This window comes from Pyxicephalus adspersus, chromosome 9, assembly GCF_032062135.1.
Source record: "Pyxicephalus adspersus chromosome 9, UCB_Pads_2.0, whole genome shotgun sequence".
Lineage (NCBI taxonomy): Eukaryota > Metazoa > Chordata > Amphibia > Anura > Pyxicephalidae > Pyxicephalus > Pyxicephalus adspersus.
Window position 1 is genome coordinate 44,008,353 of NC_092866.1, and position 18,076 is coordinate 44,026,428.

At 39.3% G+C, this 18,076-nt stretch overlaps 1 protein-coding gene across 2 annotated transcripts in view; it reads right to left on the reverse strand.

Annotated features, from left to right (window-relative positions):
• IGF2 (insulin like growth factor 2) overlaps positions 1–18,076 on the reverse strand; it is a 31,694-nt gene that overhangs the window by 11,555 nt on the left and 2,063 nt on the right. The window contains exon 2 of one of the 2 annotated variants that reach the window (XM_072421733.1): positions 4,590–4,752. In XM_072421733.1, the coding sequence (XP_072277834.1) occupies positions 4,590–4,752 (163 nt within the window). Of the gene's footprint in view, positions 1–4,574; positions 4,753–18,076 lie in introns of both variants that reach the window. The other variant, XM_072421732.1, reaches the window with a different exon arrangement.

The window sequence follows — 18,076 nt, forward strand, 5'->3', positions numbered from 1 at the left end:
AGCAAACCTGGAAAAGATTTCTTCAAAGTAATTTGCTATTTCCTAGCAAATGTTTTGAATCCTAGACCAGATCCATTTTAGGTTTGCTGGATCACCCGATGAAAGTGTATCCTTTTCAGCCTTGGAGAGCTTTAATAAATCAGGCCCAGTGACACAACTTTGACAGCGCTACGTATTTATGTCCGTGCTATATAAATACAATATATTATTGGATAAAATCTGTTTTTTAAGGACAAGGAGATATAATCATCACAGTCAGTCTTACAGTGCAGGTTGTGGCCACAGATTGCCTGAGCTTCTTGGTGATAGAACAGCCCATTAACCAGGAAGACAGGACCGGCCTGTCGGGCCATTTAGGTTTCCGGCATTTGGTCTTTCTCTCTCTCACGACATGTGTTCAGTAAAAATGCTGGCAATTTCCTTTCAGCATCCTTCCCTTGTCCCTCTCTTACCTCGAACACCCACCCTACTCTTTTACCAAATCAATCAAACTGAGTTAAAGGGGAATTTGAAGTAAACAATCTCCCCCCTGCCCCCCCAGCTACTTTCATGGAGGAATGCAGGAAGCAACAAAGAGGGTCTTTGTGGGACCTAACTCACTGAACCGATGTCCCCCCATACTGCCTCCTGCCTGGGTCTTCCTTTTCTTCCCTGCCAACTTTACCGAGAAGGATACACAGGCCAGGAATGTGCACAGTCAGCACATGCTACAGAGAACAAACTCTTATCAGCTGTTCATGGGGAAAAAAGCTCATCTCTTGCTTTATGTTTTTTTTACTAGAGACAGCTGTCACATCCACAGGAATAAATACGCCACACTATAAGATATTACGTCAGAAATAAAAACTTTTCTTTTAAATTTCATAGCAATAATAACTTTCTTTACCAGTCTACCCACAACCAGACACTAGGCAGTAAAGTTCTACACCATATATTTAAAAGATGAAGTTTTATCTACTTATAATTCAGCTTTGTTGGTTGCTTTATATCTCTTTATTAACAGGCTAATGAAGACCTTGAAACCTTTCAATTTCCATTACATACCCATCATGCATGACATCATCAATGGGTTGCTTTTCGATGCCATTAAGGGTGGTCATGGCTTTTGGGAAGAACTTTTTGAAAACATGAGACTAGCAAGTCCATGTGTGATGCTGAGCCTCCATGAATAAAATATCTGATATCCAATAAATGAAATAGGTGGGTGGATTAAGGACACTAACACACACTACGTAAGGTATTTCAGTGCTGGGAGATATGGATGAAGTTCAGATTTAGGATAAATAGGGGCAATACTTGCATTGACACTCTCCCACCAGATCTGTGCATAAAATAAGTAATTTAATATGGTAAAGTAATTTCAGTAGTAATTATTTATAATCTCTAAATCTGTAGCGTTCATTGAAATAATTCCTGGTGATACTTGTTAGTGTTAATGTCAATGGTAGGCAGTGCTTTATGTGATTCATTTAGGCTTTACATCCGCATCAGTCTGCAGATAAAGCAAGAAATAACAGGATTCCACTACAACTCATGTTTTTTATTAGCAGAGATTGCAGGTTAAGGACATTGGGGTAAAAGAACAATATTATCTACCGAAAACAAAGGATGACTCTGCTAATAGTGTACAGCTGGCAATCCTACTGTGCAAACAAGAACTGATTCTACTCCCACAACTCATGTCTAGCTTTGCAACGTGTACAAGTTAATGGCCTTTGCTTCACAGAAAACAAATAGCCACAAATTCTTCAGAAAGTCCTATGTAGCCATTTCTAATAACCTACAAAGTCCCCGGTGAAGAATAGTGGTAAGGGCCAGATAACATGTACACTGATGCCAAGCCTATTAGAATCCAATATATTGTACTGTGGGGAGGTTAAGCAAGTCATATGAGAACTAGTTAATGAATAATATCCACTAGCAAACATTTCCTGACCCTCTTTAACATAAATGGGTATTTCAGGGTATATTAAATATCCGTATTTGCTAGTGGCCTCCTTGCATTTCTTATCTATTGGTGGCTTGTCTACATTAAACACATCACCTATGGCCCTGTGAATATTTTGGGCCTGATTTATTGAAGCTCCCCAAGGCTGAAGAGAATACACTTTCACCAGCTAAGCTGGGTGATCCAGCAAACCTGGAATGGATTTCTTCAAAAGTAGTTTGCTATTTGCTAGCAAATGCTTTGAATCCTGGACCAAATCCATTACAGGTTTGATAGATCACCCAGCTTCACTGATGAAAGTGTATCCTCTCCAACCTTGAAGAGCTTTCATAAATCAGGACCCTAGACTCCAACCCTGAGCATGAGTTTCTTGGAACTGGGCCATAAGGCAACATTGAAATATTGTCTCCTGATTCCCATCATTCATAAAGCAGAACTAAACACAAATAAGTCAATCAGGAGGAAGTTTTTTTTGTGGCAGACATGCAAATTTTCTTCTACTAGAAAAGAAAAATCCTTGATTTTTGCTGTCTTTTTTTACACCAGTTTTATCACCAGTAGCTGTCCAAAGAAAAAAGGTATGCTGTGAAGTCAGCGTTAAAGATGGTGGCTTTAGGGCAGGGGTGCCAAATCTGGCCTGCAACGTCCTTTTTCTTGGCCCCCAAAGAAATCCTAAATATGAATTGCAGCTGTCCCGCCGCTGCATTTAAATAGTGCCGCTACTACAATTCCCGGCATCGCTCACGTGGCCCTGCATTGGACTGTTTTCTTGACTCCGGGAATTGTAGTAGCGGTGCTATTTCAGTTTCAAGTTTGGCCCCCGACTTTGTCTAAGTTTTTGATTTTGGCCTACTGTGTATTTCAGTTTGACACCTCTGCTTTAGGGGATGCAGCATTGACAAGTTTCAGGACCTGTCAATACTGCAGGGCACCAACAAAAAGTAAGTCTGTGCCAGCATTGCATACTTTCCGATTATGGCAAAAGCTCACCTACACCCACAATTGTTGTTTTTTTTTTTTTTTGAAGCCTTGACTTTACTTTTAGACTAAGCCTCACCTTCTGGAGTCAAGTCCCATTCCCCATACCCCTTGCAGTAAAAGCTTGCTCAAAGAGTGTGCCCTGTAATACATAGATGGAGCTTTACAAAAGAGCATTAGAAAATTAAGCCCTTAGGAACAACATGAAACTTTTCTGGTAATAAAAATAACAGCAGAAGTTTATGGTTGGATATTTTAACTAAAAAAAAAGTTTAATAAAAGTTTAATATGTCTGACAGGTCCACTTTAGAACAAGACCCTCCCTTTCAAGAACAGCCTTAGCAGAGGCATCTGGAGCAGATGGAGGTCCAATTTCAAGTAGAAGTTGCTTTGATAAACAAGGCAGATATAATCTGACACAGAGGGTAACACAACAGGCTAATCAACCACGATTTGACGTCATTGTGGAAGACATATCTGAACCTCTTAGTAAAACAACTCCAGCTACGATATTTATTTAAACACTGCAAAGCATTAATGTGGTTTAGGAGACAGCTGACATTTTTGGGAGGAGGAATTCCAGCACGGGGTTGGTTAAATTCTTAGGATGATCTCTAACTAAGAAAAACTTTGGCTGAAAGGGTTAAACCGGACACCACGCCATCAATTGCTGTGCAATGCATCCCAGCATGTTTGTGATCTTCTCTGTACGCCATTATGTTTGTTTCTTAGCAGGGTGCCAACCCAAGGAAACATTATACCGCCAGCCCTTGGCAATTTCTGACATTTCATATAGGTTTCTATTTGTTTTACTGTAAACATGTACAGTTTTGTAGAAGCGTATAAAAAACTCCAATGACAATTTTATATATTACAGTTTAATAATCCTTAGATGTGGTGGCTGCTTTATTTTCTTCTTGATCTTTTTTTACCTTGTGATCCAACCAATAACACATTGGATTTATGAAAGACCTCCAAGACTGGAGAAGATAGACTATCATGGGAAAACTTGGGTGATCCAATAAACCTGGAATAGATTTCCTAAATCATTTTCTATAATTTGGCAAATTTTTTCAATCCCTGACCAGATCCATTCCAGATTTGCTGGATCTCCCATGAAAGTGTATCCTCTCCCATCTTAAATGAATCAGACCCTTTCTGATCCGAGTGACAACACACATTCACCCTTTTGTATCAGGACTTTAGAAACAGTTCAGCAAAGCACAGGAAGTTATCAGATCATTGGATTATCTGACATGATCAATATTTTTTTTTTGCATTCAACAAACGGATATAACAAAACACTTCATATTATTTCTAACAAATCAGAAGTTCATTGCTAAAACGAAAAAAACACAGCTTGATTTATTAAAGCTCTCCAAGGCTAGAGCGGATACACTTTCACCAGTGAAGCTGGGTGATCCAGGAAACGTGGCATGGATTTCTTTAAAGTAATTTGCTATTTGCTAGCAAATGTTTTGAATCCATTCCAGGATTGCTGTCTCATCCAGCTTTACTAATAAAAGCGTATCCTCTCCAGCCTTGGAGAGCATTAATAAATCAGGCCCTTTGAATGCAATGACAATGAATGACACACACAAACAAAACAATGATAATGAAAGATGAAGATGGATGGATGGGTACTTACTGTAGGCTGACTTACCGAAGTAGAAGCCTCGGTCTCCACACACAAATTGCAACGTGTCTACCAACTCTCCACCACAGAGGGTCTCCCCCAGGATTAATACTTTAGATGACTCTGCTGTGTATGCTATAAAGGTGTAGAGGAGTAGCAGGGCATGTCGGGGAATTGGCACTCCTGGCAGCTGGAATTACACAAAATGTACAATTTAGAAAAAATGAACGAACATTTGTTTCTTAATAATAAACAGAAAAAAACAGCAACATAATCCAAATTTATTTTTGCGCAGAACACTAAAATTCACCCTGCTGTGAACTTGCATGAATGTATCAGTTTGTAAGGAACTACTGGAGGACTTGTCCAAATTACCCTAAGGATATAATTTTATCAGTCCAGCACATGGCTCATTCAATAGCAATAGTTAAGAGCGACCCTTTGAACCCCAAAAATACATGAACCCTAAATATATATGATACTGAATAAAATAAACTTGCTTCCTTGTACATTCTTTTTATTAATCAGTAAACCTAGTATTCAGTATCATTCTCTGGTGGAGAATCATTCACTGCCATTGAAAACACATGGACCTGAAAAAGTGCTTTATTAATAGACGGCAATGTCAATGAAAAAAAAAGAGCTTGGCCAATCACTCCTAGAATAGCTGCTTATTTGTAATAACCATTTAAGCCATTCATGTGGCATCTACACTATTGCCTATGTTTTTGATGATTGGTTTAGCAATGTTTTAAAGTTCCAATCACTAAGAAATTAGTTTTTTAAGTTCCTCATGGGCGTGGCAGGGGTGTGTCTTCTACACCAAAAGATGTCCCTTTTTCTCATTTCAATACGTTAGGATGTATGTGCTGTTATCCTATAGCAGTCACCTCAACAATAATGGCAATGATGAAACAAGAGGGTGTTCATTTCCATCATTTCTTTAGCTGCACCATGTATGGCTTATAAAGCCAACGTCACACACACAATGTATACACAAAGAGCTAAAAAAAAGAAGTTTTGTTCAAAGTGACCGTCTGTACCCCTTACATGGAAAAAGTTTACCATGAACTCTACCACTAATATATTCCTAGAGCAACACTTATTGCAAGTGACTTCACTGGAAACAATGCTGCCAGTCCTCTGTTTAGTTTTTATAAAGGAAATGTAGCTCTGAGACTTTTTTATCCTGACTATTCTATAATTGTTTTAGGAAGATTTAGTCATAACTCAACTGCCTTGATGGCCATATAGAAACAGGAAACACTGAAGTGAGCAGCGATGTATGGATATGTTGTTTTGTTAAATATTACAAGAGCTAATACTAATCTACAAACTTGTGAATCCCATGGACTCTCAGCCGGATAAATTTAGCTTCCGACTTGCCATTCTTTCTATTAATACCCTGAGACAATACAAATCTTCTCAAGTATTATGCAAACATTTACTGTACTCACGCCATAAATCTGACTTGTCAAGCCACTGCTGACTGCTCTGATTCATTGCAGTTCATTTACAAACTGGTGCTGGATAAAGAAAGACACCCAGCGCTTGTGTAAACCTGCGTCAGACGCAATTAAGTACAGAGTTCTAAAAATAAATGTAAATGCAGCAGCAAACATAGGCTGAGCACTAATAATAAATTGTAATATTCAAAGGTGAACTCCAGGCAGGTTAAAAAAATAAGATAAATAATTGCAGCTCTGTTTTCTATAATAAATAATTCCATTATTTAATGCAACCAGTCTGAATGCATGTAAGTGATTTCCATAGGCAGCAGTGGACGTGACAGTTGGCCTATATGCAGTATTGACTTGGGCCCCCTTTCTCTTACGTGGAGCTCCTATGGGGGCCCCTGTTGGCTGAGGAGGCTCCAGGGCCCCTGTGCAGTGGCACACTTTGCACCTTCCAGTAAGAAAACTCATGTCTCTTTTATTTAGGCAATCTTTGAGCAGCCTTGACTACAGCTTTTGTGAATATGGGTGAAGAACTGTGTATGTTGCCTATAAAAATAACATTTAATTTTACCCACAATTCTATCACATGTTTGGAATTAAGCAGGAGAATGATGATGGGCATCACAGACACTTCTATTTTTGGTCACTTCTTAGTGTAACCTTTAAAAACTATTAAAACAAACACCCATGAAAGCAAACTCTAGCTCTGCTCAATAGACAAAAGAACAAAAAGCAGAATAACAATAAAAAACATCAGAATAAATGAAACATTGCAAAGCTTATATCTCAACACTGAAAACCTGCGGGTAGGCAGCATGCAGATGTTTTTCACAAGGCAACATCTGCTAACATATATTTTTTGAAATACAGACTGTACACCTTTAAGCACTTAGAAGTATCATTCAGTTCTTAGCAGACGTTAGTGACTTCAGGTTTAAATAAACAGGACCGCGTCCCAGTAGGTTAGGAGGCCTGAAATTACTTCCTTGAATCAATATCTGTGATGCAAAGCAAACTCTTTTGAGAATTTCAAAATAATATATGTGACCCAGTAAAAATGTAAGTAAACTGATTGAAATGTTGCTTAAATGGGATAAGTGACCTCTAGAGCCATGGGCATGGTTTGTTACAGCTCTCCAAGACTTGAGAAGATAGATTTTCATGGGAAAACCTGGATGATCCAGCAAACCTGGAATAGATTTCTTTTTGCTATTAGATGGCACATTATACACAGGGCACTTTTATACTAGTGTTTGAAAAGCATTGGAGCAAAAATAAGGGCAGATATGGAACATTGATGGACAAAAATATTTGGGTCAAGGAGAGGTACTGTAAACTCAAACTTCAGCCAGTTGTCCAGAATCAGGCACATATATTAAAAACGACCAATGGAAACCAATAAGGTATGCTACATTTAGTTTATTCAATAATCATTCTATATGTAGTTCTATGTACAGTGTTGGTTGAGGTATGGTGCCTATGGTCTTCAAAGTAACACAGATGTCATTAATAATATAAAGTCAGAGCAAACAAAAGATCAGACACCACTGAGACCATTTCACCCAACATTCTCCCTGTGACTGTGTGATTGACCTACGTGCTCATCAGGGTCAATTAATTAGGTTCTGCAAGATTCTTTGTTGAATTGCAGAAAAACACATCACATTTTAGTCTCACAGACGTACACCTATATGCATGATATGTGGATGTATAGAAAACAAAATTCAGAGCTGGGACTATAACAGGATCAGATTGGAGGTCTTCCAATGAGTTCTAGTGGCATCTGTCTAGGATAAATTGTAAAAATTCACTTTGGAGAGATTTTTATTCACTTCCAGTTGTTTCTACAGGGACCTGTAGTGAAGGGAAATGTCCATATGGGACACAGGTTGCAAACAAGAAACCTGATAAGGTTTTCAACATTCCTTACATCCTTAAATTCCCTAAATATATTTTAAGTTATAACTAGATGCCATGAAGGTTTAATAGCTGGAATATGGGCTTGCAAACAACTACAATGTGTGTTTTCTTTATAAGACTTCCACAGCCTTACACACATCTAAGCTTAATCAGTAGGGAAAGAAGCCACTTCACTCAAACTGCAATAGAACATACACAGAAAACTTAAAATAATGGAAAATACACTGGATTTACAGACTTTTTAGAAGACAATTATTTTTTGGACAACGTAAAAAGTTTACTGAAGACCACCATCTAAGTCCATTGTCTGGATCCTTTGCCAATGCTGTCTGTGGGTGGGGGGATCTGTAACACGGTGCCAGTCCCGGACAGTTGTCTTGCACTGACGTTGCCATTGCAGACATCACTTTTAGATTGTAAGTGGACCCTGCTCCTGAAATATATATATATATATATATATACACACACAGGTCATGAAGCTCCTGAGTTCAAACAGGGACACCATTCAATACTTCAGCTAACCTCTGTGCCGTTCTCTTTAAGCAACCTGAAGCTCAGTTCCAGAACATAGCAAGAGGATTTAGGAACAAAGTAGCTTTGAAAAGTTCTCCTTCCTGACCTCACATGATTCATATTTGAGTTTCAGATAATTACAATAATCAGATCCCGTCAAATTTGAAGAGGTGCGGAGTAACTTTCCTCATTGCGCTCTGTTATTTCTGCAAATTCTGTAATTGGCTGGTTTTAAATTGTATTAGAATGTTGAGAAAAAGCAAAGTGTCCAAAAGAGAGCTTCAGAGAGTTCCTATCTGGTGAAAGGAATTTTGGATCACTGCAACTGCAAACAATTACCTGCACCCATACCTCTACAGTTCATACTATCCCTAGGTAATATGAATGTCAGTGAGGAGCTCTGGGTAATTCATTTCTTGTGTGCTCGTTTAGAACCTCAGATACTGTACTGGAAATTAAATCACTCCTGGAAACACATATGTTGAGGGTTTTATCTCACACTCCCTTGCTTAGCTAAACTTTCATTGTAAAAAAAACTTAAATTTTCAATGGATCTGCAGACGGTTAGGTGGGCATATGTGGATTTAGGATGGACTTTATAGATTTGCTTACGTAAATAAAGTGCCCCCCCTCCCTTGAAGACTCATGTCATCTTCATACAGCAAATCATAAGGCCAACATCTGGATACATTCCTCTGAACATGCAGCATTAGATGAACTTTTTTCCCCAAGTTTTACAAGCATTTAAAACCACCGGTTATGGCTTGTTTATTTATTAGACACATGTAAATGACGTAATAAGACTATTTGATATTCCTTTGCATAAACAAAGTGTTTAAGCAGTTTAAAGCAATTAGTCATCTTAACTCTTCAATGGCACATGGGTTAGTAATCAAAAGCATCCGACTATCTGTAATTATCGAAGCTTTGAAAGCAGTGATCAGCAGAAATCCTTGCAAATAAACACCTGTACACTGTGCACATTAAATACCAAGCAAGCATATACAATATATTATAAAAGCAAAAACTAGATCTGTTTTGCAAGTTAACGTGTCTTTGCTAGTTTAATCTACCATTGTACTGCTGAGCCAAATGAAGCATGGCAAAATCATTTAAAGTCATGTAAACAATAACAACCCTGTAGATTATAATCACGGGATTCTTTTTTATCTATAAGGCAGACTATAGGTATTGGAAGCTGGCTGAACATATGGGAAAGTCCACAACAGTGTTGCATTTGGACAGCACCTTGTTCTAAGCTCTGTTGTATGATGATATCCTTCAGTAAACAAGATGAGATGAGGGTTGCAGACATGAACCATAGATATGAGATCACTACTGTATCTATTTTACTTTAATATAGTCAAGTAGCAATTTCCTAAACTTGAAAAGTTGTCGATATAAAAAATAAGCTGATGTCCTAAACAGATAAAACTGCCGTCACTCCAAGTACAACCAGATCATCCACAGGGAAAACTAAGCGGAAAGCTTTAAGCCAGTGGATATCCGGAGCCCAGCAGCAACCTTCACGATCCTGCAGTAAACCAGGGAGATATTACAACTGGTGAGAATTGTGCTATTGCCTATTGATTCTAAACCTGCACCTATAGGCAAATGGTGTCAAATGGGAGAGTAAAAACAGTACAGATGGGGCATATTGTAATCCCCATCAAAGTCAATGGACCACATTCTGTTCTTATCTATCTCTGACTCCATACATTCAGAATTGCAACATACTTTGCTTAGGAAACAACTGGTCAGCAATCAACATTTTGGGTCCAGACCTCTTTAGTAAGAATAAAACAGATATAGGAACATGCTGCTTCCAACATGTAGTTCATTGGATTATATTAAGGGGCCACACAAATTCTATTGATCAGTGACTTATTTTGCTGAACTGGGCATGAATGTCATTTCCGGTGTTATAGGCATAGTAGCGCTCAGTAACAAAGTTCAGGATAAATTCAGATCTCAATACTTTATTATTTATTATTGTTGCCCATGCAGCCCACAGGAGCTTTTAATGACCATTGCCAAGAATGGAATATGCCAGACTGCCAGCAGTTTGAGTTGTACAAAAGTAAAACTGACTCAAGGACTTCTCTAGCAGGGAAAGGGTGGCTTCATTCCCTCACCGCACCTAGCAAGAAATGAAGATGAAATCACAACTTACCTACTGACGTATTTATTAAAATTACAGTACTGAGTCATTCGCAGATTAATGACAATTAGCCTTGAAGCGGTAGTAAAAACCAAATTAACTGATGCATGTTATGGTGGCAAAAGTAAAGCCATTGACGTCAAAAAACATTCTAATTACACAGCTCTCTGTTCGAGGTGTCTCTCCTAATATTTTAATCATATAATACAGGTTTAAATATATTAAAAGAAGCTTTCTCTAAATGCACTGGGCTGAGAGATTTCTGTTTTCCAGGTTCCCAGAATGCCTCTGATTGAGGTAGGCTCGCTTGTGCCATTAAAGAAGGATTGTAGAGAACAAGCTACAATCAAATTACTTTTTTTTTTTTTTACAGTCCAGAATAAGAATCATATACCTAAGTACCCTAAATATGTAGGTGGCCAGTGGAAAAAAATGCCCCCTAGAGTGGTGGCTAGAATAAAACATTCATAGAAGGCTACAAACATTAATATAGTCATGGAGCTGGTTCTACCAAGTGGTGTTGGTCCTATGATGGTATCATCCAATGGAGGCCAATCAGCGACAGTTTGTTGAATTCCCAGCAACTTCTGGAAGAGAATCTGGCGTGTGTACAGCACCCATCGTCCATCATCCAAACGACCTTCCTGGCGGATCCACGGACGATGGACGAGGAACGATCTTATTAGAAGTGAAAAGTGCGCAGCGGAATGCCGCTCCGTCGTTTTCCCCCTCCCCTCTCCATGGAGCAGAATGGGGCTGTATGTACAGGACTCGGTCATGCATCCTGCAGTAGTTTGTCGTTGGAAATGATCATGAAAGATCTTTTCAAATGATAAATATTGCACAAGTGTATACAGCCCTAGACAGTAACGACTATCGCAGGCTCTAGCCTATGTGCACTTTCTAGAGGGGGCTGGGGATCTACCAGATGACCCCCAAAAAGTTACCACTTGTCTGAGTTGGAGAACCCATATTAGTACAATGTTAGTTAGGAAACTACTTCTTTGATGAGCATTTGTTTGTTTTATGCTATTGACCTGCTGTACAAAGCCCTTCTGCATTGTCTTTTTGTGTGTTTGCTGCTTTGCTGAAAAAAGTAAAAGGTGTATGTTCTTTCTGAATTCGTACCCATTCGTACCCAATTCAAGTATCCCTGATCGAAGAATTACCAATATCCATGAACTAAAACATGCTTTAATCTAGTTGGAGGATGCAATTTTATTTTCATACCTCACCATTCCAAGCCTACTTTTTTGCACAATTTCCTTTAGGTTTACCAACAACTATGCATCAGGGCCCCCATAGTTCACGGAACCAGCGTGTGTTTTTAGCTTTAGGCATTTGGCCTATACATGGAGGATAAAACCATCTCTTCTCATCACATCCAGCCAGTCCTGGTTGCTTTTCAGTGATAAATAAAGGCTAATTATCTTTCTTCTGTTTTTACCTCCTAGCAGGGTTGACTCTACAGCCCAAAACTTCTTCTGGATCAAATCATCCCATCTGCATTTTGTTTCAAATTTACAATTAATTGTGCATTTTAAAGGTGTAGAGCAATGGGCTGGAGGGAATCAGCAACATCTGCTCACTTGCTGCTACTCCTGCATGTTAAAAATTCCCTCACATGCCCCCTATTCCCTGTTGCTCAACAATGCAGAAGCCTTTCCAATTCTGCGCTCTCTCTCTCTCCCCTTCTCCAAACAATCGCCGCAGAGAGAAGGCAACTGGGAGAGAAAGAGGAAGAAAAACAGAATGAAACAAGCAAACAACAGACTTTTACAGCTGGCCAGATGCCACCACTTAGCTCTCTATTCTGGCTGCTTTCACTTGTTTTGCCTCAATATTCTGTCCATAGGGACACCAAAATGATGAAGGGGTGTTTTGTTTCCAAACCTGCGTTTACGGTCTGTCTCCTCTTTCATTCCCCTCTAACGTGCTCAATGTTTCTCTGTCCGTTCCCCCTAAAAGCAAAAGGACGCACTGTACCTTCTGAAGTAACACACGAGTAAAACCAATCTGGAATTATTCATTTAAGAATTGCACGCTACATATTAACCCGCTAAGTTCCCAAAAAGCCAAATCAAAACTGCAACTTCTAATGGGAGAAATGGGCCTGGACTGGACAAGGCATTCCGGGGCCAAATGTGGCAGAGCAGCTGTACCAGTGCCGGCCAACTTTCTAGATATGGGGACTTAAGTACAGATCTCGACATGGCCAAAGACATCATAATATACGGGGTACATAATGCTACAAAAGACTGTCATGCTGCAGATTTAATATAGAATATGGTCATAGCCTGCTGACATGATACAAGAGATGGCTGGAAACTGAATATATGATTCATGTGTGGTTAGAGACTAGGAACAAGGAACATGGACTTTTGTTATACATGTTAATGCTCCCATAAGAAATAACTAGAGAATGACAAGAAAAATGGTCCACCAGACAGCACAAACAGTAATAGAGATAGAATAATAATGTCTTTACTAGATTGTAAAAAGCTATATGCTATCTCCAATGTAATCTGTGCCTAATGTGTTACTGGGCTAATCCCCTCGGTGTTCTCCTGCCGGAACAGAACAGGCTAGCCAAACTCCATTTAAAGGGTGGTATGTGCTGTTCTAGAAGACATGGAACTGCCTGTAATTACTCAATGAATTTCACCTTCTGTGACATATATCCATTACAGCTCTCCATGGACATCTACAAAAACAAAGGGATATCCTGATCATGTTCTGAAGTTTGTAACATGTGCTGCTTGCCAGCCATATAAAAAAAGCAGTGTGCAATATGAAGCCAGAAGAGCAGGACATCCTGCCCCAGTATGGTTAACTCAGACCCAGGAGGTGATTTACTACAGCAAGTTAGCATTAAAACATGCCAGAAAACCTGTATTCACTTTAAAGATCATGTGGGGTTAAAGTTTTAGGCACTGTTACATACAACAGAACTGAATTGGGACAAAAGGAACAAAAGGGAAATAGATGCCTTGAGCAGCCGATTAGAATTCATCTTTTAATGAATATGATTAGTCACTGTCAGAATTATGTTGTCTTTGCTCCCAGTTCCATATAAAAGCCCAGATATTGGGGCTGGTTTATTAAAGCTCTCCAAGTCTGAGGATACATTTTCATCAGTGAAGCTGGGTGATCCAGCAAACCTGGAATGGATATGGTCCAGGAGAGAATACATTTGCAAGCAAATAGCAAATGACTTTCAATAATCCATCCCAGGTTTTCTGGATCACCTAGGTTTACTGATGAAAGCGTATCCTCTCCAGCCTTGGAGAGCTTTAATAAATCAGCCCCAATAACGTTACATCCCAGGCAACCTAAACAGAGACATAGGGTTAGCCAGTGAAGTCCATGGAAAACTGGGGGGTCAATGTATTGTGGACTGGCCAGATTTTGATTTATACAATCCTAGCATTTATATTGTAGAAACTATTCAGTATTGGTGAAACATTAACTCACAATTTTAGAAGTCAGTATAAAGGTGGGAAGACATTTTTGTGTTTGTCTTAACCCATCAGGAAGCATAAACCTGTTTTAGTAATGAACACTTTGCATGAAAAAGTTGACCCAAATCCAAACCCTAACCGTATCTTTCACATGTTGTTGGCCAGCACAGTAATATTGGATCTGAATCAACCTCTGTAGTTTGTCCATGTTGATGTTATGGCATTATCAGGCTGGCTTTATCTGACCATATGACAACTGAAATGTGTTGGAAAGCAAACTGTTTTTTAGCTTAGTCTCTCCAGGAATATCCTAAGCACATATAAGAACAATTTGGCCACTATAATAATCCCTGATCATATTTGTGCTGTAAATGTCCCGCAAAAGTAAGGAGGGGGAAATGTCTCCAAAGTGGGACAAAATCTCCTTTTTGGACAAATACCATGGAAGCAGGTGTCCCCATTGGAAAATTACCCCTTATTTCCTATGTATCTATGTCCTAACAACCACAACATTGTGAAGGTGCCATTTTGGCACAGTGTCAGTGGTCACCGGAGCAAATGGGGTGAATCTTCACATCAGGGACACAGACCATTATGAAATTCTGAGCTTGTGATCTTTCTCCATTCTATCCAAAAAAAAAAAAAAAGAAAAAAAAAGAAAAGGCCTTGGCTAGACTTCTACTTTAGGTAGCCAAGAACATATCAAAATTCTTCAGCAGCCTTATGTGATTAAAGCAAGGATGTCTTTATCTAGATAGATATTCTAGATACATTTTAATTCTTAGCTAAAGACAACCGTCAAACCCTCTTAGGGCTGATTTCTTGACTTTGTATTATCACACATTCACAATCGTTTTATTAGGGAACCCAACCTAATAAACAAAGCACCAAAGCATCCCCAAAAAGACATGCACCATGTTTGGCAATGGAGTACACCCAATGCACAGTAGTCTATAACCATATGTCAATGCAATTCACTAATCTATGCAATGCATATTACAGTATCATCCGAAATACATCACTTTGGGAAGGTATAAAGAATAACCCATTCCCAAGACAAAGTTTCACTGCTTGACTATTATCAATAAGGCAGAGAATACTCCATGCTGATGATGCATAATGCTCCAACACACGGCTATATGTAAATAACTAGCTGGACCTCTGCAGACAAGAGTGTTTTTCTGTCTTGGGGACCTTTGCGAATCTACATTCCTACACATTCCATTAGAAACACAGCGCTAGAGGTGGTAAAGCGAGCAGAACTGGCCTGGGTATTAGATTTCAGCCTAGAAGGATGTGTAAGCCAGTAACTATGCATACACTATACATAACATTACAGAGGAGATGCCAGGATATTAACCCAGGAAAGTGTTCTGCAGAGACATCCAAATGCATGTTGTTAAATCCTAACTAAGGGAACTGTGTGTTATTTCGAGCCTGGTGCTAAGCACATGCTTACAGAGCAATGTATCTAGTACTTTCAGGACCGTGGTAGAACATACTGGAGTCACGCCAGACCGGCTTGGTTGGCACAGAATTTAGGAAAGCTATTCTGTCTCAGGACAGCAAGAGGAAGCACAGAATGGCAATATGATCCAGTACTTTTATAATAATGGTGCATATGTCTCCAATGTAGATATATCTATCATCTGATGATCTAATAATGATCCAAAGTCTCTTGTTGCATGTTTTCCTATGATTAGCTAGGGCAGCATCACCACCATGACCCAAATTGTATGAAAGCCCTACCAACACACTTCTATTTTGGTCTGTTACATCATTGGAAGTGTTTTTATGTATCAGTTTGATAAGTGAAAGTTTCCCATTATGATAATGTACTTCAACATGTAATCAATGGAAAACTGCACACAATGTATAGGAAGCAATAACTAATGGACATTCAAAAAAACGTCATTGAAATAATAAATATCTAATAGATTAAATTATTTTTTTATCGATTTAATTGTATTAGTATTCATTGCTAGGCATTTGAATGATGAAAACAAATAGGTGATCAAAAGCCAATCAAATCAATCAGATTTACTATTTTATATATATATATATATATATATATATATATATATATATATATATATATATATCTACAACTGATATTTGGGCAGACTTTCAATAATTGATCAGGCAAAGTGTTAATAACCACAGACATGGGAAGACTAGGACGAATGGGGGATGACTTCATGTCTCCATGCTACACATAGACACTGGGGCCAAAAAGTATTGGGGGAAATAGGACAAGTTTTTTTCCAATGGCTGTTTTTTTTTTAGCACCAGATGTCTTGGTGTAAATACAGGATATACATACAGTTTAATCCTAACTCCAGACACAGAAAAATAAATCTGCTTTGTGTGCACGGGCTATTACATTGTAAAAGTAGCAGTGATATCATCACTGGGCTCCTCGTAGGCGGTGCAAAGTTGTGGGAGGGACCAAGCAGGTCCACCCAGAAGAGGGCGTATAGAAGACCAATCAGCCTGCACAAGAAAAGAGAGCACCAGTGATTGGTTGTTATTACAGTAAGCTCCTGAATCAAGGCAAAGTTTCATTTTGCAGAGATCTGGAAGAAATACACAAATCACAGCTAGGTTCAAACAAGAATCCACACACCTCTTGTATTTGGACAATTTTTGGGTTTCCTGGAGCTTAGATTTAATGAAGAGTTCACATGGGTATCACATGCACAAAATGGCCTTGGTAGGGTGGAAGTTTTAGTCAGGCATGCTCATCTTCTAAATGCGAGCATGTCTATCCCTCACAATCAGATTGCATACGCACGCCTTTCATCAATCAAGTGTCATCATTCTTCTCTTTAAAGACCACCTACAAACTGAAGCAAAACAGAAGATGATGGGTTGAAAAAAAAACCCTGGATTGAATTCCCAAACATTTCCCAGAAAGCCCGGAGAAAACTGATGCTTTCCATTTCCCCTGGCTGGTTGGGAAGCGCCCGGTAGGCCAGGGGTTAAGCGGCCGCAGGGAAGGAGCCGTAGACAGATCTGTGCCATGTGTTCAGTGTCTGTGTGGGAAGAGCTCCCTACTAGGAATCTTGAGTCAGCACTTAGCAGAATGTGCGTGCATGTTTTATCTGTGACACTTGCAGTGTAACAAGCATGCTCTGTGCAGACACGTCACAACGACTCACAATCCTCATACAAAGCAGCACTTCAAAGGGCAGCGAAAACAAGCGTTTTCCTAGAAATGAATTAGCCATGGGGCCCTCTATCCATTCTCACAAACACAGACTCTCAGCTGCAGTTCAAGTTACACACAGCCTCGGGGAGAACAATGTTTTTTTACAGGGGAAGAGTTGCAGGGATGCCAATATCCTACCTGCGTGCTTGTCACCTATACCTTGCTGGTGGAAATAGAAGTTTCCATTTTTTTTAAATTTTGGATAAAGTAAAGAATAAGTTAATTTTTTATTTTTCTTCCTTGGAGAAATGTTCCAGTTTAGGTCAGATGACAACTTAAAAATGTTTGTATTGGCAGTAGTCACCAGTGCACATAGGGAGCATCACCCCAGGGGACAAGGGGCATTCCTGTACTGACCCTCATTAGAAGAACTTGACTTTTACAATGCTGGAACTTTTAGAAATGAAGGGGTGGAGGGGGTGGTGGAAGTGTACCAAGTATGGGGCTGGCACAGCTAGTTTAGCCTAATACATTCTAGAGACATCAAAACAAAAAGCATGCAAGATCTTCTGCTTTGTTTTCCCAAAAAAACAGCCACAGTCTAAGTAGAGAAGCCTTTCCCTTGCCAGTATGCTGCAGAGTTCTGACACGCCCCCTGCTGAGTCTGACCTATAGCACTGCAATCAGAAAAGCTCATTTTCTTTGATTGGAGTGTTTTAGCTATGACCCAGCAGGGGGCGTGTCTAACCGCTTCATCCTACTGGCAAAGCACAGGCTGTTCTGCGCAGGCTGTGGCTGCTTTTTCTTGAAACTTTTGGATTTCACGCACCTGGAATGAATGTTCAGTTGAG